The sequence below is a fragment of the Cetorhinus maximus genome, chromosome 5 (assembly GCF_964194155.1).
Source record: "Cetorhinus maximus chromosome 5, sCetMax3.hap1.1, whole genome shotgun sequence".
In the NCBI taxonomy this organism is placed as follows: domain Eukaryota; kingdom Metazoa; phylum Chordata; class Chondrichthyes; order Lamniformes; family Cetorhinidae; genus Cetorhinus; species Cetorhinus maximus.
The window spans coordinates 18,387,103-18,410,879 of NC_135883.1; the positions used below are offsets into that span (position 1 = coordinate 18,387,103).

Genomic DNA, 23,777 nt, shown 5'->3' on the forward strand with positions numbered 1-23,777 from the left:
ATCTTCACAGCAAATCAATTTTTGTGATAACCGCTGACAGTCCGAATCTTTTGATACAATCCTCCAATCATGGAATAGAATATGAATCCGCCTTTATTACTGCATTTACTTTGCAATAGTCAATACATAGTCTTTGTGATCCATCTGATTTTGGCACCATTACAATGGGTGAACTCCAATTACTGTGACCGGGCTCTACGATGTAATTTTCAAGCATAAATTCAATTACTTTCTGCACGTGAGCCAATTCTACTGGATTTAATCTATATTGGTGTTGTCTTATTGAAACTGAATCCCCCACATCAACATCATGCAAAGCCAAATTTGTTTTCCCTGGCCTATTTCCACAAACTGCTTTGTGTGACTGCAACAGCTCTTATGAATCATTTCGACAGTTTTCTAGAAGGTAACTCAATATCACATTTGAATTTTTAAGTACTTCCTCATTGTTCAATTTAATCAGAGGAAGATCAATTTCAGAATCTTTAACTTCTGTTTCTTCCTCCTTAGCTAGCACTACCAATATGTCCTATTTATCCTCTCTGTCAAAGTGCCTTTTCAGCATGTTTACTTAGCACACTCGCTGAATCTTCTATCTGGGGTATTCACCACATAGTTTACCTTAGTCTCTTTTCAATCTGGTAAGGGCCACTAAACCTTGCCTTTAACGGTTCGCCTGACACTGGTAACAATACTAGCACTTTTTCCCCAGCCACAAAACTACGAGCCTTTGCCCTTTTATCCGCATTTGCCTTCATCACTAGCTGGGACATCTTTTAAATGTTCCCTAGCTAGCTCACACAGATCTTTCTGAATTTCATCACATAATCCAGGAGAGTAGTTTCAGATCTTTGACTCATTAATTTCTCCTGAATCAATTTGAGTGTCCCCTGACTTCATGATCATAAAATAACTCGAAAGGGCTGACCCTGTTAAGACCATAAGACATAGGAGCAGAAATTAGGCCATTCGGCTCATCGAGTCTGCTCCGCCATTCAATCATAGCTGATAAATTTCTCAACCCCATTCTCCTGCCTTCTTCCTGTAAACTTTGATCCCCTTACCAATCAAGAACCTATCATTCTCGGTCTTAAATACACTCAATGACCTGGCCTCCACAGCCTACTGTGGCAATGAATTCCATAGATTCACCACTCTCTGGCTAAAGAAGTTTCTCCTCATCTCTGTTCTAAAAGGTCTTCCCTTTACTCTGAGGCTGTGCCCTCGGGTCCTAGTTTTTCCTACTAATGGAAACATCTTCCCCACGTCCACACTATCCAGGCCTTTCAGTATTCTGTAAGTTTCAATCAGATGCCCCCTCATCCTTCTAAACTCCATCGAGTATAGACCCAGAGTCCTCAAACGTTCCTCATATGTTAAGCCTTTCATTCCTGGGATCATTCTCGTGAACCTCCTCTGGACCCTCTCCAGGGCCAGCACTTCCTTCCTGAGATACGGGGCCCCAAATTGCTCAATATTCTAAATGTGGTCTGACCAGAGCCTTATAAAGCCTCAGGAGCACATCCCTGCTTTTATATTCTAGTCCTCTCGAAATAAATGCCAACATTGCATTTGCCTTCCTAAATACCGACTCAACCTGCAAGTTAACCTTAAGAGAATCCTGGACTAGGACTCCCAAGTCCCTTTGCACTCCAGATTTCTGAATTCTCTCCCCATTTGGAAAATAGTCTATGCCTCTATTCTTCCTACCAAAGTGCATGACTTCACACTTCCCTACGTTGCATTCCATCTGCCACTTCTTTGCCCATTCTCCTAACCTGTCTAAATCCTTCTGCAGCCTCCCCACCTCCTCAAGACTACCTGTCCTCCACCTATCTTTGTATCATCTGCAAACTTAGCCAGAATGCCCTCAGTTCCTTCATCTAGATCATTAACGTATAAAGTGAAAAGTTGTGGTCCCAACACTGACCTCTGCGGAACTCCACTAGTCACCGGCTGCCATCCTGAGAAGGACCCCTTATCCCCACTCTCTGCCTCCTGCCAGACAGCCAATCTTCTATCCATGCTAGTACCTTGCCTCTAACACCATGGGCTCTTATCTTACTGAGCAGCCTCCTGTGCAGCACCTTGTCAAAGGCCTTCTGGAAGTCCAAGTAGATAACATCCATTGGCTCTCCTTTGTCTAACCTGCTCATTACCTCCTCAAAGAATTCTAACAGATTTGTCAGGCATGACTTCCCTTTGATGAAACCATGCTGACTTTGCCCTATTTTACCATGCACTTCCAAGTATTCTGAAATCTCATCCTTAATAACGGACTCTAAAATCTTACCAACGACCGAGGTCAGGCTAATCGGCCTGTAATTTCCCGTCTTTTGCTTCACTCCCTTCTTAAACAGGGGGGTTACATTAGCGATTTTCCAGTCCTCTGGGACCCTCCCTGACTCCAGTGATTCCTGGAAGATCACTACTAATGCCTCCACTGTCTCTTCAGCTATCTCCTTCAGAACTCTGGGGTGTAATCCATCTGGTCCAGGTGATTTATCCACCTTCAGATCTTTCAGTTTTCCTAGCACCTTCTCCTTGGTAATGGCCATCATACTCACCTCTGCCCCCCGACTCTCTTGAACTTTGGGGATGTTACTCGTGTCTTCCACCATGAAGACTGACGCAAAGTACCTATTCAGTTCCTCTGCCATTTCTTTGTTCCCCACTACGACTTCTCCAGCATCATTTTCCAGCGGCCCAATGTCCACTTTTGCCTCTCTCTCACCCTTTCTATATCTAAAAAAACTCTTGCAATCTTCTTTTATATTACTGGCTAGTTTACCCTCATATTTAATCTTCTCCCTCCTTATTTCTTTTTTAGTTGTCCTCTGTTGGTCTTTGTAGGCTTCCCAATCCCCTGGCTTCCCACTGCTCTTCGCCGCATTGTATGCTTTCTCTTTAGCTTTTATGCTTTCCCTGACTTCCCTTGTCAGCCATGGTTGCCTCATCCTCTCTTTAGTATGCTTCTTCTTCCTAGGGATAAATATTTGCTGTGTCTCCCAAATTACTCCCAGAAACTCCTGCCATTGCTGTTCCGCTGTCTTTCCTGCTAGGCTCAACTCCCAGTCAATTCTGGCCAGCTCCTCCCTCATGCCTCTGTAGTTGCCTTTATTCAACTGTAATACCATTACATCTGATTCCAGCTTTTTCCTCTCAAATTGCAGAGTAAATTCTATCATATTATGGTCACTTCCTCCTAAGGGTTCCTTCACCTTAAGCTCCCTTATCAAATCTATCTCATTACACATCACTAAATCTAGAATTGCCTGTTCCCTAGTGGGCTCCACCACAAGCTGCTCCAAAAAGCCATCTCGTAGACATTCCACAAATTCCTTTTCTTGGGATCCACTACCAACCTGATTTTCCCAGTCTACCTGCATATTGAAATCCCCCATGATCACTGTAACCTTGCCTTTTTACACGCCTTTCCTATCTCCTGGTGTATCTTGTGCCCCACGTCCTGACTACTTTTCAGAGGCCTGTACATAACTCCCATTATGGTTTTTTTACCTTTGCGGTTCCTCAACTCTACCCACACAGATTCTACATCATCTGACCCGACGTTGTTTCTTGCTATCGATTTAATTTCATTTCTTACTAACAAAGCAACCCCACCCCCTCTGCCAACCTGCCTATCTTTTCGATAGGATGTATATCCTTGGATATGTAGCTCCCAGTCCTGATCCCCTTGCAGCCACGTCTCCGTGATGCCCACCACATCATACCTGCCAATTTCAATCTGCGCCACAAGCTCATTTACCTTATTTCGTATACTGCGTGCATTCAGATACAACACCTTCAGTCCTGTATTTCCCGTCCCCTTCTCATTGTCGTCCCTTTATATGATGTGCTTGAAGTTGGATTCCTAGCCCTTTCCAAACACTCTGTCCTATTTTATGTTCTGGAGACTTTAATAGCCTCTCCTGGGCTCTCCTTTCTTTTCAGTTTTTTCATAATTTTCCATGAAGTTGAATCCACTCCCCCACATGCTAACCTGCTGCTTTGTTTCCCATTACTTCTTGGAGTTTTACCCTTCCCTGTTGACTCATTAGGGGCGTCCCTATTATCAAACAACAAGAATGGAATCCCTCGAGCCCAATCATGTGGGTAGTCTGGACTATATGCTCTAATCATAGTCTTTAACGTTTACGCCACCTTTCTCAGGCACCTTGTGATTCAAGCTGATAGGCTGACGACCTAAGTTGCCTTATTCCTAGGCTATTCATTACTTTAGTGACATGAAATTCGAACCCTGATCTGACTGTATTTCTTTTGGCAATCCATATCTTTTAAAGAATTTTGTCAACGCTTCTACAATCACCTTTGCTGTGACTTTCCTTAAAGGCGTTACTTCTGGAAATCTCCTGTACACATCCATGATTGCCAGTAAATACTCCATTTCTATTCCAAGACTATTCCATTTTTAGTCTTGGCGAGGGGTCCTACACAAATAATCAGGACCCTATTAAAAGGTTCCTCAAATGTTGAAATAGGAATTAAAGGCGCAGATTTGATTACTACTTGAGGTTTCTGAGGCACGTTTGACAGAATTTAACTACAGCTTTATGTAGTCCAGGCCAATAGAAATGTTTTGGTATCTTAGCTGGAGTTTTCCCAATTCCCAAATGTCTAGCTATTTTGGGTTTCATGAGCCACTCTTAAAATTTCATTTTGGTACCCATATGGTATCACTACCACCTACTTTTCATCTGCCAGGACATGTGATGGCTTCCATTTCCTCATTAACACATTATTTTTCAGGTAATAACATTCTGGAATGTATTCTGCTTCTGTTTCAGTATAAACTGTCTGATATAATTGCTTTAAGTATGGATCCTGTTGCTGTAACTTTAAGGAACTAAACGCCTCAACCTCATCCTCTCCAACCTTCTCCTCCTGATAGACCCAGCCAACTGAGGTTCAATATCCTCCCCTTGTCTTCTAGATTCTTCCTCTTCTTGTTTAAACTTGTGTATCTGTGACCTCGTCATCACACGATCTGGAAACATTCCAAGATGCTCCTTCTGTAAAGCTTGTGTTCACTGCATCTCAACAGGTTCCTATACTACAGTAGGCATAGTCAATATTTGCAATCCAGCTGTATCATTTCCTAGAATAAATTGAAGCCCTGCAATAGGCAATTTCTCCACCACACCAACAATCACCTCTCCTATTTTCAAATCACTTTTTAAATTTAGTTTATATAGTGAGCTAGGTTTGAATCCCCCATGAATTCCACTAACTAACACTTTCTCCTACAATAACCTTTCTGGACAGCAGATGACACTATCCCATAAAATTAGTGGATGGCTAGCTCCACTATCTCAAGATTTTAACAGCTTTTCCTGCTCTTCCCGAAATACATGGATATAATTTCCCTGTGCATATAGTCAGAGGCTAGGAATTAGTGTGATGGGTCACTCACTTCCTGACTCCCCAAAGCCTGTCCACCATCTACAAGGCACAAGCCAGAGATGTGATGGAATACTCCCCACTTGCCTGGGTGAGTGCAGCTCCCACACCATCTAGGACAAGGCAGGCCACTTGATTGACACCACATCCACAAACATTCACTCCCTCCACCACCAACGCACAGCAGCAGCAGTGCGTACAATCTACAAGATGCACTACAGAAATTCACCAAGGCTCCTTCGACAGCACCTTCCAAACCCACAACCACTAGCATCTAGAAGGACAAGGGCAGCAGACACTTGGGAACACCACCACCTGCAAGTTCCCCTCCAAGTCACTCATCATCCTGACTTGGAAATATATCGCCATTCCTTCACTGTCACTGGGTCAAAATCCTGGAACTCCCTTCCTAACAGCACTGTGGGTGTACCCTACACCACATGGACTGCAGTGGTTCAAGAAGGCAGCTCACCACCACTTTATCAAGGGCAACTAGGGATGGGCAATAAATGCTGGCCCAACCAATGAAGCCCACATCCCATGAATGAATAAAAAAATCTTCAAACATGTCCATAACTTGCTCTTCAGAACTTCCTTGGGTAGGTTGCGAACACATTCCCACCTCTCTGGCCAATACTGACTTTTCCTTTTTCACCTGTACAAAAGGTACTGGTCTGTCTTGCACTTGGGTCTCAGAGCCCACAACACTTTTACTTACAGAACTCTTCTGAGCTCCTTTCACTGCAAGCAGTTTCCCATTTAACCTCCAACAATTTCATCTTGTATGTCCAGCCTTGTTACATGGTTACAAACTACTTTTCTTCCTTCACCTTCTACCTTTCCCTCTTTAATGGACCGGCATCCTTCACCTTCTACCTTTCCCTCTTTAATAGATCGGCATCCTTCAACTGGCTCCTTGTCACTAACATTTATTTCATCACTCGGTTTCCTATACCTCCAATTTTCTTGCTGAGCCCATATGATCCTTTTCCTACACCCAACTGTGTGTGTGAAATGTCATACGTATCAGCTAAAACAGCAGCTTCTCTGATCTTTTTACTTTGTCTTTCATCTAAATAGGTCTTGATAGTTACTGGAATACTACTTCTAAATTCTTCCACAATCACAATCTCTCTTACATTCTCAAAAGCCTTGTCTAACTTTAATGCCCTAAATCATCAATCCCAGAGATTTTCTTTTTCTCTTGCAAGCTTTACAAATGTCTGATTAGGTCTCTTTCTTACAATCCTAAACTTCCAACTGATAAGCTTCAGGGACAAGCTCACAAGCATTTGGTATCACCTATTTTACTACCTTGTAGTCTGCAGATTGGTCCTCTGATAAGCTAGCATACACATTCATTGCTGTACCTGACAAAACACTTTGTAACATAATAGTCCAAGCATCTCTTGGCCAATTCAATTTCATAGCTATCTTTTCACCTCCAAATGAGGTAAAATATTTTTAAACTCCATCCTCTAAATTCAGTTAAATTAAATTCCTCAAAGGAATCAAAGTCACCATCTGAATCACTATCTCTCCTTTCTTCCTTTATTCTAAGTTTTTCCCTAGCCAGGGTATGCTGCCTGAGCTCCTCCTCACTCTCTGATACTCAAGCTCAAGCTTTTTGTACTCTTTGTTTTTCTTTTTCTTGCTCCTCTTTTTCCCATTGAACCTTTTTCATTTCTATCTCTTTCAATCTATCACTTTCCTTTTCTTTCTCCTTTCTTTCTACCTCAAGTTTTTTAATTTCTCTTTCTTTCTCTTCCAATTCTTTTCATCCTTCTTTTTTTCTCTCTTTCCTCCAGTTCAAGTTTTTTGCCTTTCCCCATCTCTTTCTATATCAAGCTGCTTCATTTACAACAGAAGTCTTACTACCTCCAGCTGTTGCACACTAGTTTCAGGTGTCTCTTCCAACTTTAAATGCTGGACAAGTACTTTAACCGTACCAGCCTTACGGAATGCTGCTATTATTTCCACCTGCCAACTCTCTCAACTGAATTTTAATCAAAGGTTTCAAATACTCCACAGTCACATCTTCCACTCCCACAAGACTCAGCAGCTGCCAAAGCCATGTTTGCAATCCAACCACTTCAACACAAACCTCCTGAGCTCAGTATTCTCCTCATACTCATATCCTTTTGATTCACAAACTCCAAACCTAACAAGGAATTTTAATATCCTGCAAAGAGCCGCCAAAGCTGTTATGGCCGCAGCCGATGTTATTCGCGGAGCAAGCCAAATCCCAGTGGGAAACTTGTTTTCCTGATCATAATTTTTTTTTTGTACTTTGAAGAGGGGAAAACTACTAATCCCAGAAGCATAGAATCCCAGTTACATTTTAGTATTTTGAAGTTAGAAGATTTATGAACAAGAAGAAAAAAACTTAAGCACACAAGATTAAAATTACACAGTTAAACAGTCTTACAAAACATTCCCCCCAAAAAAAACCCACTTGGTCAAAACACAAAAGTAAACTACTTGACAGCAGCTCCCTTATAGACTTTTAACAATAAAAATCCAGTAATATTACCCATGGCAAAAAAAGTTGCTATTTAAATAAAGTATACCACACAACTCCTGACTCTCTTCCTCTCTGCTGTGGAAAAGAAACCAAAGGAAGTTCAGGAATGGACTGCTTTCTGAAAACAAAGATTCTTCTGGCTTGAAACTGAATGGCTGTTTCAAATTCACAACTTTCCTCAGCACAGAGCTAGTCTCACAACATCTCCCCACACAGCCAACACAACTCAACTACACATTTTTCCTTAAATATCCTTTTCCCCTTTGATCTTAGAATCCATTGTTCTAAGCACCTCTTTGAACTCAAATTTTCCCAAAATATAAAAATCTTTCATGTTTTCCTATTGCCTCCACTTTTGGGTAAAATAAAATGTAACAACCTTCCTTGTTTACTTATAAAACCTTTGCAGGTTGCAAAAGCCCTTCTGAAATTTAACAGCTGACAAGTCAAGTTCCTACTTATCTTACAATGCAAACTTCAAACCCAACCTATTTACTTGCACATTCAACTTCACCTTAAGCCTCTCACTACAAATGCATGCATTTAGCTCCTTTACCTTTCAGCTCTCTGCTCCCACAGACAAACTGTTTTTACTGACCTACCCCCAGTTTAATTACACACACAGCCTATTATATTTTTTAAAATCCATCCTCAAATAACTTTGTGTTCCTTGTACAAGAACATCCAAGTCTCCCTGAATATCAACATTTAAAAGTTTCACGCCTTTTAAAAATATTCTGTTTTTCTACCCTTATTATCAAAGTGAATAACCTCACACTTCCCCACATTATATTCCACCCCCCACCTTGTTTCCCACTCATTTAATTTGACTTTACTTTTTTTTTTTAAATTAGCTTTATGGGGTGTGGGCATCGCTGGCTAGGCCAGCATTTTTTGCCCATCCCTAATTGCCCTTGAGAAGGTGGTGGTGAGCTGCCTTCTTGAACCACTGCAGTGCCTGTGGTATAGGTACACCCACAGTGGTGTCTTCCTAACAACTTGCATCCCCACCTCGCTTTGTATCATCAGCAAACTTGGATATATTACTCTCGGTCTCTTTGCCAAAGTCAACAAAAATAAATTATAAATAGCTGACACCCCAACACTGGTTCTTGCGGCACTCACCAGTTGCAGCTTGCCAAATTGAAAATGCTCTATTTATTCCTACTTTCTGCTTAGTGTCCAATAACCAATCCTCCATCCATGCTAATATGGTCCTTCTAACTCCACAAGCCCTTATCTTGTATATTAACATTTCATGAGCAACCTTATTGACAGCCATTTGCAAGTCCAAGCATACTACTTCTGCTAGCTCCCCTTTATCTAACCTGCTAGTTACATCCTTAGAAAACTAATAGATTTGTCAAACATGGTTTTCCTTTCTTCATACCACATTAACTCTGTCTCATCATGGTATTGCTTTCTAAGTGCATTGTTAAAACTTCTTTAAAATAATCTAGCTTTTTCCTGACAACTGACTTCAGACTAACTGGCCTGTAGCTCTAAAATAAAAAGAAAATACTGCAGAAGCTAGAGATCTGAAATAAAAAACAAAGTGCTGGAAAAACTCAGGAGGTCTATCAGCATCTGTGGAGGAAGAAACAGAGTTAACATTTCGAGTCTAACATGACTCTTCTTCGGAACCCAAGACTTCGGAACTTATTTCTCATAGTTCTGTTTCTTCTCTCCTACCTTTCTTGAATAGTGAAGTTATATTTGCTAACATCTCCTGGAACCATTCTGGAATTGAGTGAATTTAGACTAGAGTACATTGCTTCCGAACTGGATATGGAATTCAACCCTATTATGATCACTTTTTACTACGCGATTACCAATTAACCCTGCCTCGTTGCACAGTTACATAACAAGAAAAAGGAGTAGAAGACCACACGGCCCATTGAGCTTACTCCACCATTCAACATGATCATGACCAATCTTTGGCTTCAAATCCACTCCCCTTATCCCTTGATTCCCTGAAACACCAACGAGTCTTATAGATATTCAACAATGGAGCACCTACAGTCCTCTGGGGCAGGGAATTTCAAAGATTCACAACACTTACCAAGTGAAGTAATTTGTTCTCATCTCAGTCCTAAATGATAAGCACCTTATCCTGAAACTGTGACCCCATATTCTAGCTTTTCAGACAGGGGAAACATCCTCTCAAATTCTAAGCTGTGAAGCCCCTTCAGAATCTTGAATCTTTTGATGAGAACACCTCTCACTCGGCTACATGCCAAAGAATATAGGCCCAATTTATTCAGTCTTTCATCATCGCACAATCTAGTGAACCTTCGCTGTACCACCTCAAATGCAAGAATAACATTCCTTAAATACGGAGACCAAAACTGCACATAGTCTAGGTATGGTCTCACCAAAGTCCTGTACAATTGTAGCAAGCCTTTCTTATTCTTGTATTCCAATAGCCTTGTAATAAAGTCCAATATGCCATTTGTCTTCCTAATTGCTTGCTGCACATCCACTATCTCGGCAGCTACATCTTATAGATCCTTAGGATGTAGGCCAGCAAGTCCTGATCATGTCAGCTTTTAGTCCCTTAAGTTTAACATAACCCAGCTCTCTCATCATACCTATGTAATCAGCTTTCAGTTTAAGATCTGTATTTTAGACTAGAGCATGTTGCTTCCAAACTGGATATGGAATTCAATTCTATTATTATCACCTTTTAGTATGAGATTACTAATTAACCCTGCCTCATTGCGCAGTACCAGGTTTAAATAGCTTTGCCCGTGGTTGGTACCTCAACATGTTACAGTCAACGGAGGCTGAGGGGAAAACTCTCCACCTGCCAGAGTCATACCTATCACAATGGAATAAGGTAGTGGCTGTTGCAGACTGATCATCTCAGCCCCAGGACATTGCTGCAAGAGTTCCTCATGGTATGGGCTCAGGCACAACCATCTTCAGCTGCTTCATCAATGACCTTACTTCCATTACAAAAGGTCAAAAGTGGAGATGTTCGCTGGCGATTAACAATGTTCATTTCCATTCACAACTCAGGTAATCAAGCAGTCCGTCACCACATACAGGAAGACAACATCCAGGCTTGAGCTTATATGTGGCAAGTAACAATCATGTCACACAATTGCCGGGCACTGACCATCTGCAACAAAAGAGAGTTCAACCACCTCTCCTTGACATTCAACGGCACTACCATTATTAAACAACCATTCTGCCAAGTGTGACTCACCTACCACCTTCCCACCACTTACAAGGCACAAGTCAGGAATGTGATGGAATACTCTCACTTACCTGGATGAACGTGCCTCTAACAGCACTCGATGCTTCACATCATCCAGGACAAAGCAGGCCACTTGTTTGGCACCCTGTCCAATACCTTAAACAGTCATTTCCTCTAACGCCAGCGCAAGGTGGCTACAGAGGGTACCATTTACAAAATGCACTGTAGAAATTTGCCACGGCTGTCTCAACAGCACCTCCCAAACCCACGATCTCTATCACGAAGGGCAAGGTCAGCAGGCACTTAGGAACACCACCACCCTTCAAATGACACACATTTCAGAGTTGAAAATATATCACCATTCCTTCATTGCTGGATGAAAATCCTTGAACTCATGACCCAACAGCAATACTGAAGTATCTTCACCATTCAGTCTGCAGCATTTCCAATACAGTAGCTCACCAGCACCTTCAAAGGCAATTAGGGATGAGCAATAAATGCTGGCCTTGCCAGCAATGCCCACATCTCATGAATGAATAAGAAACACACATCAACTAATTGTCAAATGTCCTTATAGAGCCTGAACATTAATACTTAAATAGTCTAACCCAACAGCTTATTTTCTCACCACATACATTTATTCTGATGTGCTGCAGAAAAACATGTATTGAAACACATATTGCGATCCAAGTGCATGCTTGGATTAAAATTAAGATCTTTCTCATTAAGCAAATAAAGAATACATTTTGAATACAAAAAATACTGGAGCAACTCCAAAAGTCAAAATAACCATATAACCAAGGACATTTGGGTTGAGGATGAGGACAGGTTACATAAACATGGAATTTTGAAGATTGAGGAATAATAATCTAAGTGGAATGCTTCAATAGAGTAGATCCAGAAAAATTATTTCCTCTAGTGAAGGAACCCAGACCAAGGGGACACAATCTTAAAATTACTGCAAGGCCAGTGAAATTTTTCATACAATGGGTAGTGGAGATGCAAAATTCTCTCCATTAAAAAGCTTTTGATGCTTCATTATTTTAAATTTTCGGGACAGAACAACACATTTTTAACTCAGAAAGGAATAGGGATCAAAGATAGGTAAATGGAGCCATGCTCAAATTGAGGACTGAAACTACCTATTCCTATATTGCTATTGCAAGAGGTTAGTATATTATCTAGAACACACAAGAGGCAGTTCAAGACTTGAACACAATTATATGCTTTGGCTTATATCTGAAAATGAATAAGTTTTACCAACAGTAGAATACCAAGATTCAATAATACAAAATTAACAAAAATATTAAATACGTATGGTCATAATCCCCTTTCTTAATCAATTTTGTTGCCTTCAGATTTTACCCCACCCCCCTCCACTTTTTCCAGGTTGCATTGTGCCTCACTGTGCAATCAAAGCGGAATTAGGAAACTTGCTCCTGCTGCAATGTAACTTTGCAATCAGGTGCTAGAAGACACAACTAAGACTCAACTGGCTTTCCCGTTGGCTTGGTTATCCCTAGAGCAGAAATATTTACATCCACTAAATATCTAATATCCATTGGAATTGAGAAGTCACAGGCACAAGTCAGCATCACACTATTTTCTGATATCACACCCCATGTATAATCCAATGTCTAAGAAGGGTCCACCATCCTTATGGTTTGGGGGTAAAAGTACTGGGCAGATTACCAAGAAAGTGTCACTGACTTAGGAGAGTAGAAAGGGCTTGGACTATATAAAAAAAGAGAAAGAACAACCTTAGGATTAGTGTTTTCAACAAGAACAACTTGTACAGGAAACAGTGCATGCTTCGCAAAGTAAACATATTTGTCTTCCCTTTTCAAGACTGCTCATTAACAACATCCAATATTGGTTGAGCAGAAATTTCCTCCAGTTAAATACTGGGAAAACGGAAGCCATTTTTTTGGTTATTTCTCCTCCCCAAACTCGGTTTCCTGGCTACCAACTTCATCCCTCTTCTTGGCTGATGTTAACTAGTTTGTTCGCAACCTTGGTGTCATATTTGACCCCAAGATGAACGTGCTTCTAACAACACCTTAGAAGCTCCACATCATCCAGGAAAAAGCAACCAGGACCAAGCAAACACATCATTGAAAACACTGGAAACTGGGATAGACAGATTTTTGGTGTCTCAGGGAATCAAGAGATATAGGGAATGGGCAAGGAAGTAGAGTTGAGGCCCAAGTTCAGCCATGATCATGTTGATTGGCGGAGCAGGCTCGACAGGCCATATGGTCTACTACTGCTCCTATTTCTTGTGTTCTTGTATGAGCCTCCAGCCACATATTTGGATCATCACTAAGACCACCTATGCCTATTTGGAACATCATCTGACTTTGCCAGTCTCAGCTCAACTGCTAATGAAACTCTCATCCAAGTCTTTGTTACCTCTAAGCACAGGTATTCCAAACTTCTCCTGGCTAATTTCCAACATTCTATCCTCCAAAAGCTTGAGGTCATTCAAAACTCTGTCCATGTTTTAACTTGCAGCAAGTCCCATTCATCTACTTTCTCATTTAGCTACATTGGATTCCAGTCAAACAATGCACTGATCTTAAAATTCTCATCCTTGCTTTCAAAAAATTTCATAGCCTTCCCCTTCCCCATCACTGTAATCTTCTCCAGCCCCACAACTCAGATATCTGCACTCATCTAATCCTGGCTTCTTGAGCATCCCTGATTTTAATCACTCCATCACTGGTGGCTGTTCCTTCATTTGCCTGGGCCCTAAGCTCCGGAATACCTTCCCTACACCTCTCTGCCTCGCTCTCTCACCTTTCCTCCTTTAAGACACTCCTTAAAACCTATCTCTGACCAAGCTTTTGGTCATCGGACCTAATATGTCCTTATGTGACTTAGTGCCGTTGTTTGTTTTATAATGCTCCCATGTGCCAAGTGCCTTGGGATATTTTATTATATTAAATGCAGTATATAAATAAAAGCTGTTAACTTCTAATCCTTTTTTTTTAAAGAATAAAAAATATTTGACATAAATTAAATCAGGCAAAATAAACATCAGTATATTAATCTTCTTCCTACTCCCAGAGTAGAGCATGCATTGTCTAAGGGGAGCCTGAAAAGAAAGATAGAGAGATTTAGGGAGTGGGGGTCTAGCTGGCTGAAGGCACGGGTAGCAATGGTAAGATGAAGGAGATGCATAAAAAGCCACAGGAATACCAAGTTCAATTGATGATTGTTGGACTGTAAAAGGTTACAGTGGTAAGGATGGTAAAGGCCACGAGGATTTAAACACAGTGAGAATATTAAATGGGAGGCATGTGGGATCAGATGAGGGGTGATGGGTCAGCAGGATTTGGCACGGGATCTGGCATGGTCAGCAGACTGAAAGGTTGAGAGGCCAGCCTGTACAGCATTGAGACAGTCAAGTCTGGAAGTGACAAAGCAGGTATGAGAGATTAAGCAAATGATGAGTTATGGTGAGGATCGAAATCAAGTAATATGATGCAGGTAGAAATAGGCAGTCTTTGTGATGAAGGGTACACAACGTCAGGAGCTCTGCCCTGGTTAAAAAGGGTGTTCCTATTGTGAACAGCCTGAGACAATAGCCAGGAAAGGGGATATAATTGGTGGTGAGAGTACAGACTTTGTGACAAGGGTCAAAAGATGATGGCTTCGGTCTTCCTAGCGATGAACTGGAGGAAATTCAGGCTCACTTAAGACTGGATATTGATCAAGCAGTCAAATGATAAAAAAGAGCTGAGGGGTCGAGAGAGGTGGTGAAAAGTTAAAACAGGATTCATTAGCATAGATGCAGAAGTTGGTTCCCACGTCTGCAGATGATGCAACCAAGGTGCAGCACATAGATGAATTAGAGACCGGAAAGGACAGATCCTTAGGGTAACAGTATGGGGGTAGGGTAGAGAAGACACAGGCAGTAACACAATATTTTCTATGTGATCCTTAATTAGAATCTTAAATTCTGATGAAAGATCCCACACAAAAATGTAAACTGGTCTTTCCAGTGCTGCTCCACATCTCTGGCATTTACTGTTTTTATTTTTTTCAAATTTGTAACATTCATTATTTGCTTTTTTTTTAAATCCTCCATTTCACGTAAGCCAGTTTACACATCTCATTATAAGCCTACGCAATATAGTACACATAGCATAATAATCTCAGCAGCATACATGATAAAATTTATAATCTGAATACTCATCTGTCACACTGATTTAAATCAGGAGCTCTCAAACTGTGATGCGCATATCTCCAGAAATTGTCTGTGGATTTTATTTATTTAATGCATTTTTATAATAGATTTTTCAAACAAAGTTTTAAAATTCTTAGAATTAAATATTTTATATAACACTTACTTCAATATGTAACAGGTCCAGACAATGACCTATACAGCCCTCACCTCGAATCACCATGCACTAGTTGATTTCAGTTGTCCAGCAACTGTCCAGTTGTAACAAAGCTCAGAACTAGGTCTTTCCTTGGTTATATACAGTGCACTATAACTAACATCAGGCAGGATGCAAGAGTGAAAAATTGGCAGATGGCAAAGGACAGGTAATGTTAATAAGAACACATATAGTATCAGTGTTGAGAAGCTAAGTAATGAAATTTGTCTCACCAGTATCAATGCACTTGGAGAAACCACCAGTGAGATAACAACCGTTAACTCAGCCTTTCAAGCAAAATGTTGAGACCAGGCACAAAATATCAATATCAATCGATGTCAAAGGGATGTAAATATGAAATTGGGTTTACTTAGACTGGAGCTGGTGAATAACACACTGTAGCTGCTGTAGCTGAGGTTATGTGAAATCCTGTTAAATAACAGCCTAAAACCATCTCTTCTATGCAGAAACTTGGAAACAAAACATGTACACAAGACTGATGCCAAAACTTTTGAAGTGAACACGGGCACAGCTAATGGTGAGCAAGACATTGTGCACAGGCTGATAAGAATATTAAGGCCCTTGAAGCCTCATACTTAGTTCCAAATCAAGAAAATCTCACACCATAACAGAGGAACAAATACTACCTGCGCCTGGAGACATGAAGTACTATGCTTGGAAAGAAGGCCAAATAATTAATTCAGTTAATGCTATTATCGAACGACCGTGTCACACCAAATTAATGACTCGACCAATGATGTCCTAATTCAATTACTGATCCGGGTCATTAGCAGCCAGCACTTTGCTATGTAGCTAGAGGAACCCAAAGACAGGGCAAATTTAGCTCACCTTCTGGTGTATTAATGAAGGTGCAATATAGAAAAACATTTTGTTTTATCAGTCGCTATCTACCAAACCAACAGTTGAGGAGATTTTACACTTGCTGACAGCTTCATAAATCAACACAATATCATCTGGTAACTAAGGGAACAAAGTCACTGACTGGCATGTATAGTGGAGTAATGACAAAATAGGGTCGTTGATCCCAAAGTGATGTGGGTGCATTGTAGTATAGATAGGGAAAGCACCTGCTGCCAAAAGGGTGTCTACCAACTTGAAGGAGGTCTTGGGCAATACCGTGAAGATGGTGAACTCCACAAAAGCACAACCTTTGAATTCCAAAATATTTTCCACTCTATGTAATGAGGTGGGAAGCAAGCAAATCAATCTGTTGCTCCACATTAAGATTCTTAGGCCATCATGTGGCAAAGTCTTGGCATATTTCTTTAAAATTCTCTCAAGATCAAATTATTCTTTACAGACCACCTAATCCCACTCTCTCACTTTGTACAACATTGCTTGGCACTTCTGGGCTACTTTTCAGATATGTTCTCTTGTCCAAATTAGATAATTCTAGGATGTTGGGGATAGGAAAGGTAATGGAATCTTTACTCAAAGGAGGCAATTAAAAAAAAATCTAGAAACTGAAAACATAATGAAGAATAGTCAGCAAGGATTTCAAAAGGGAGATTGTCTTAGACCGATCTTATTGAATTATTTGAAGTAACAGAAGGGATAGACAATGATATGCAGTAGACAAAATTATATTTGGATTTTCAAAGGGTCTTTGAGAATGTACCATACAGTGGGCTCATGGCTAAAGCCAGAACATGTGGAATCAGAAGACAATTAGCAGAATGAATAGCAAACTTGTGACAAAACAGAAAACAGAGAATGGCATTAAAGATAGTTACTCAGACTGGCAAAAGTTGGGAATCAGTGCTGGGACTATGGTTATTCACAACTTACATAATTTGGACTCGGAAGTACAATTTCAATTTGGGTGTATTATTAAGAGACATGGGCTGTGACAAATTATGGGAAGATATTAAGTAGACTTGTAGAAATTAGCTTCAAGATAAGCAATGTTGAGGTAGTACATTTTGGTAGCAAGAATAAGTATCTAAATGGGTAGAACAGCAGAGGAATCTGGGGGTACAGATACACAAATCACTAAAAGTTGTGACACTGTTTTTAAGATGTCCTTATTAACCTAAGAACTAGTGCTCATTTCTAGAGTGTGGTATTGAAAAGCAGAGAAGTTATATTAAACTTAACCAGAACCTTAGTCCGACCACACCTAACATTGTGAACAGTTCTAATCTCTATATTATGAAAAGGACATACAGGCACTGGGGAAGGTGCAAATAAGATTTACTAGAATGAGAAGTCAGAAAAGACTGAACAGGCTGGGGCTCCATTCTCAAAGGAAGAGAGAAGATTGGGGACGGGGGAGGGTGGAGACTTGTTAGAGATCTTTAAGATTATGGAAGGGTTTGTTAGGATATATATATATTATATAATTACTGATGAATCTAATAGGGAATTCATGAAAAACTTCTTTACTGATATAATCATGTGACCACGGAGTTGAGGCAACTAGCATAGATGAATAAAGAGAAAGAGAGAAAGCTGGATAAACATATGAGGGAGAAAAGGATAGAAAGGTAGGTTGATGGGGTTAGATGAAGGAGGCACCAACATGAACAGCAAGACTTGTTTCTATGCTGTACTTTCTAGCTATGTACAGAAATCCATTTCAGGTTTTTGATTTCTATATGCATCAGGTATTAATTTGAGTTAATTACACTGAATGCATAATGGACACGGAGCATGCAGATGGAGGAGGCAATGCATTACACATTACGTGCTTATGTTCCATCCACATCAATAAAGCCACACACAAATGCTCACTGAACAACACAGCACAATGTAATCCTGCCTTGAATGTTAGTAAAAAGAAATGAAAACGAGTTTATTTGAATGAAACAGTGTGTTTTACTAAATACAATATGATGCTTCTATAATTATATAAAAGCCTTTGTTAGAGCTAGGCAACTGAAGAATTGTTCTAACTATTCTAATACAGATGACTGATTACCATTTGTAATATTTAGTCCCCAGATTCTGAGAAAGGTGGGGAGGGAAACACACCATTTCATATCGTCATTACCATTACTTTTTTTTCCAAATTTCAACCTAAATTGAAAAGTAAAATAATCACTTTACATAAGATATTATATTTATAAAATTGAGGCCCAATGTGCTTATTTTGTAGTCCAGATTTCAAATTAATAAAGATCTGGTTAACAAAAAAAACTTACAGAAGTGATCCACCCCAAGAGTCAGTGTTGGGTCCACTTTTGTCCTCTGTATATTTAGGTGCTTGTACTTGGGTATAAAAACTTGTTTGCTGACAACACAGAATTAAGAGGCTGTGCAAATATTGAGCAGGACTTTAAAGTGCTTCAAGAAAACATACAGGGGTTAGGCAGGCAGGTGGCGTATGCAATTAATTTAATATGGAATTGTGCACAGTAATATATTTTGGGAGAAAATAAGGAATGAGTGTACATTTAATGAAAAGACACTGAAGGATATAGATGAACAGTGAGCCACTGGGTGAAATACATAATTTTTAAAAATGAGTACTGATTGATAGATAAAGCCATAAAAAGCCAACCGAGTATTGAGTTTTATAAAGCAAGGCATAGAGTATAAGAATAAATAGGTAAAGATGATTATATGCAAAATACTGATTAAGCCACAATCAAAGTACTATATGCAGGTTGTAGGAACCCTATTGGGGCCACAGAAAATACACAGTACTGCTGCACCAAGATGATACTAGGGATGGAAAGTTACTTTTACATGAAAGGATGCACAACATTAGGACTATTTTCACCGAAGCAGAGAGTTAATAGAAAAAAAAATTTCAACGGACTAAATAAGAAAAAGGTGATTTCTCCTTTTTTAGGGAGTAAGAGATGAGTGCTCATCAATTTAAAATTGTCACTGAATTGAAGAGAAATTTCTTTACATAAAAGATTGTTGGAACACATATCAAATCTTGGTTAGACTACACTTGGGCATACCGTACTGGTCAGCATATTATAAAAATGGTATAAAGGCACTGGAGTAGGTGCAAAGAGATTGACAAGGGACGATACCAGGAATGAGAGGTTATTCATATGCATCAGGAAAGAGAAGGCTGAGGGGCAATCTGTTAGAAGTCTTCACAAATAATGATAGATTTGATGAAGTAGAAACAGAGTGTTTCCACATATGAGGAGCAAAACTAGAGGCCATCAATGTAAGGGAGTCCATGGAATCAAATACTGAATTCAGAAGAAACTTCTTTATCCAGAGAGGGATAAGAATATAGAATATGCCACAGGAGATAGTTGTGCTGAATATGCATTTAAGGAGAAGTTAGATAAGCATGAGGAGGATGGGAAGAGGGTAATGTTAATAAAAGGCAGATGAGGAAGGATGGGAGAGGACTCAATTAGTGCATAAATACCAGCATGGGCTGAAAGGTCTGTTTTTGTGCTGTATATTCCATGTAACTCTATGCCACAAGAAATGTTTTGCCACAGGGAGTGGTTGAGACAGTGGTTGCTACTTTTAAGAACATTTGGAAGGCAATGGCAAAGACCCAGAAAGAGGAGGACAGACAGAAGGTGGAAGAGCAAAGAGAAGTTCCACTAAAAGTGGAAAAAGAGTCACTGCTCAGCTTTTGCTTACATGGTTGTGGTTGTACTTTGGAACATATTTTACACTGAAATATTTGTCAATATTGTATACTAATAGGAACCATATTTAAACTTTTGGTTTGGCATTCATCTTTGCCAAGGACAAGACACCATTTAATAAATATATAGCTTTAAATGCCTGCATCATAGAACTGGTTTTTAATAGATAACAGCCCAAACCCTTATTTTATTTATAGTGTGTAAAATATTTTATATGAACACACAATATCAAGTATATGTTTTAAGATATTTGAACTTTCCAGCAGTGCGAGTGAAATAGCTCCAGTTGTCTTTCCAAAGTTAACATTGTAGATCAGTTTAGGATTCAAAACCCTTTAGCAACTTCGTTTAGGGCCCCGGACCTTATTTTAAGATGCCATTGCAACATTAGGAACAGACCTTAAGATACCAAATTGGGATACCATTCCGAGATGCATTGTCCAAGTGTCTGGTTGACAAAAGCTTCGGACAAAAACCCACCCAACCTGACAAAAATAGGTCATTTTCTGGCTGACAAAGAAGTTTCAAAGTCCGTCGGGGACATTTAAATCGTATTCACTTTCTCGCTCTTGGCATCTACCGACATCAAAACCCCTACAACATCTTAAAAGGTAACGAAGACATGTCGGCGCGAGTATAAATAATAACGTGATCACAGGGTTTGTCTTTAAACTTTAAAAACAGAGAGGGGGGGGGATACATTTCCGCCTTGCGAGCATCTTAAAAGCCGGTGGAAACCACATCGCGTCGACGGTTCACCCACACAGCAGAGCTGGCAGGAAATATGAAAGACACTGATGTTTACATTCTGAACGCGCTCTATAATTAATTCCAAGTTGAAGGAGATTCGGTTTTAAAGCCGATTTGAAGTTTTATTATTATTATTATTTGTAATTCTGCAGCTGGCCGCTGATGGCGCCTCCTTGTCCCTCCCCCCCACCAGACAAATTCTTATTGGAAAACACACAAAGACTTTTTCCCCCCACAAAAGACAAGAGAGACAGAAAACACTCAGGATAACAAGCCGCCAGACAGGCCGGCATATGGCACCGTCAACTACGGAGCCCCGGACTGTCACGGCTCTCTCCCCCCCACCCCCGGGCTTTTGAGGGAAAACTAAAAGGCGAAACAAAAGAGCGTCCGCGCCGGCCCGGGCACAACTTCACATCCCCGGACTCTCCTGAGTTACCGACCGGGCTAAACAGGCGAAAGGGGGGTTGGGTGGTGGGGGGGAAGGTAGAAAGGGAAGGGAATGGGAATCGGAGCCGGGCCTAGGCTTACCCGCTTATTGTCGTCGTGTTTGGCGGAGGAGCGAGACGAGCGGGTCCGAGACGAGATGCGGCCGCTGATCAGCTCCGAATCCAGCACCGAGTTCCGCCGAGTCCGCACCATTTTCCTCTGTCAACCCCTTGTCTCCCGGCCGCTCCGGCTCTACGGATCGTTGGGCGCCATTTCTCCTCTTGTGTCACTCAACAGAACAGCGATCGGGAACCCTCGGCTCCGGCTGGGGGGGAGGTTCGGCTCCGATAAGGAACCCTCGGCTCGGGCTGGGGGGGGGGGGGAGGTTCGGCTCCGATCGGGAACCCTCGGCTCGGGCTGGTGGGGGAGGTTCGGCTCCGAAAGGGAACCCTCGGCTCGGGCTGGGGGAGGTTCGGCTCCGAAAGGGAACCCTCGGCTCGGGCTGGGGGAGGTTCGGCTCCGAAAGGGAACCCTCGGCTCGGGCTGGGGGAGGTTCGGCTCCGAAAGGGAACCCTCGGCTCGGGCTGGGGGAGGTTCGGCTCCGAAAGGGAACCCTCGGCTCGGGCTGGGGGAGGTTCGGCTCCGATCGGGAACCCTCGGCTCGGGCTGGGGGAGGTTCGGCTCCGATGGGGAACCCTCGGCTCGGGCGGTGGGGGGGGGGGAGGTTCGGCTCCGATAAGGAACCCTCGGCTCGGGCTTGCGGAAGTTCGGCTCCGATCGGGAACCCTCGGCTCGGGCTGGGGGAGGTTCGGCTCCGATCGGGAGCTCTCCGCTCGGGCTGGGGGAGGTTCGGCTCCGATCGGGAGCTCTCCGCTCGGGCTGGGGGAGGTTCGGCTCCGATAAGGAGCCCTCGGCTCGGGCTGGGGGAGGTTCGGCTCCGATCGGGAGCTCTCCGCTCAGGCTAGGGGAGGTTCCGCTCTGATAGAGACCCCAGGGTGATTGGGCCAGGCAGCGCCCAGTGTTCAGCGAATGACAGGGGAGAGGAGCCTCGAAATTATTATTAGCATTTAGAAAGCGATGACAATTTTGTGTCAGACGATGAAGCGTTTGGGTTAACCTCACTTTTTCACTTTAGTTTCTCTCCAAGCTTAAAACTTTTTAAAAATGTTATTAAAGCACTTCCACACTGAATAACAGCTTGCATTTATGTAATAAAAACATGAAGCGCTGGAAAAACTCAGCAGGTCTGGCAGCATTTGTGAAGAGAAGCAGAATTAAGGTTTTAAGTCGAATATGACTCTTCTTCGCAATTGTGTAGTGCCTTTAACATAGGAAAACATCCCAAGGATTCACAGGAACGTTATCAGACAAACGAGCGGTCGTTTTGGCAAAGACACTACTTCGGGCCAGCGGGTGTTAAAGACAAAACCAATTATATGCACATTAGATAGGTCCATACACAGTGGAAGGCAAATGTCACCAAGTGAATGGTGAGATCAAGATGCATTCTCAACCCTGTAAGCATTTACATGCCAGTTTTGAAAACCAAGAACATCATCATTCAAAATTATCAGGATCAATCGGATCGATTGGATGTTTGGATTGAAAACTTTTTAGAAGCAATCTCCAATCCTATTATTTTTCTCTCACATTTAATTCAGCATAAGTTTAGCGCAGAAGTGTTTTCACATCAGATGATGATGCCTGAGTTGCAACTCCAACAATAAAAATTTGCAGTCATCTGGTGCATTTAATGTAGGAAACCATTCCAAGGTGCTTCATGGCAGTGGAATCAGCCAAAAATTGACGTTGAGCCAAAAAACAAGATTCTAGGAGGGGGGACCAAAAGCTTGGTGCAGGTTAAGATACAGGTAACAGAGATTTGGATGAGCTCAACTTTATGTAGGTTGGAAGTTGGGAGGTGCCAGTAGAGCATTGGAATAATTGTCTCTGGAGGTAACAAAAGCATGGATAAATATTTCTGCAGCAGATCAGCTGATGCAAGGGAAGAGATGGATAATTTTACCATGGTGGAAGTGGGCATTGGATGTGATGGTGAAGATATGGAGTTGAAAGCTCAGTTCAGGGTTAAATAAGATACCAAGGCTGCAAACAGTCTGTATCAGCTTGAGACAGTGGCCTGGAGGTGAGTGATTGGAAACAGTGGCATGAGAATAGGGTTTGTGGTGATGGCAGAAGACAATGGCTTTGGTCTTTCCAATTTTTAATTCAGCACATTGGGGCTCATCCAGGACTCTGACATTACAGATGAAGTGGAGGGAACAGATGTTGATCATTCAGCCCCATAAGACTTTTCTGCCAATCAATGATATCATGGCTGATCTTTTTCTTAACTTCATCTATCTGCCTTGGCTCCATATTCTTTTCTATCAAAAAAAAATCTGGCGATTTCAGATTTCAAATTATTAACTGAGTTAGCACCTACCACTTTTTGTGTGAAAGAGTTCCAC

The 23,777-nt window shown here is 41.4% G+C and overlaps 1 protein-coding gene across 5 annotated transcripts in view; it reads right to left on the reverse strand.

The window, feature by feature from the left end:
* atad2b (ATPase family AAA domain containing 2B) overlaps positions 1–21,851 on the reverse strand; it is a 169,678-nt gene extending 147,827 nt beyond the window's left edge. For 3 of the 5 annotated variants that reach the window (XM_078541576.1, XM_078541572.1, XM_078541577.1), the window contains exon 1: positions 21,409–21,623. In XM_078541576.1, the coding sequence (XP_078397702.1) occupies positions 21,409–21,519 (111 nt within the window). In that variant the 5' untranslated portion in view covers positions 21,520–21,623. Of the gene's footprint in view, positions 1–21,408 lie in introns of all 5 variants that reach the window. The other 2 variants (XM_078541574.1, XM_078541573.1) reach the window with 2 other exon arrangements.
* Between the last annotated feature and the right edge of the window lie 1,926 nt (positions 21,852–23,777).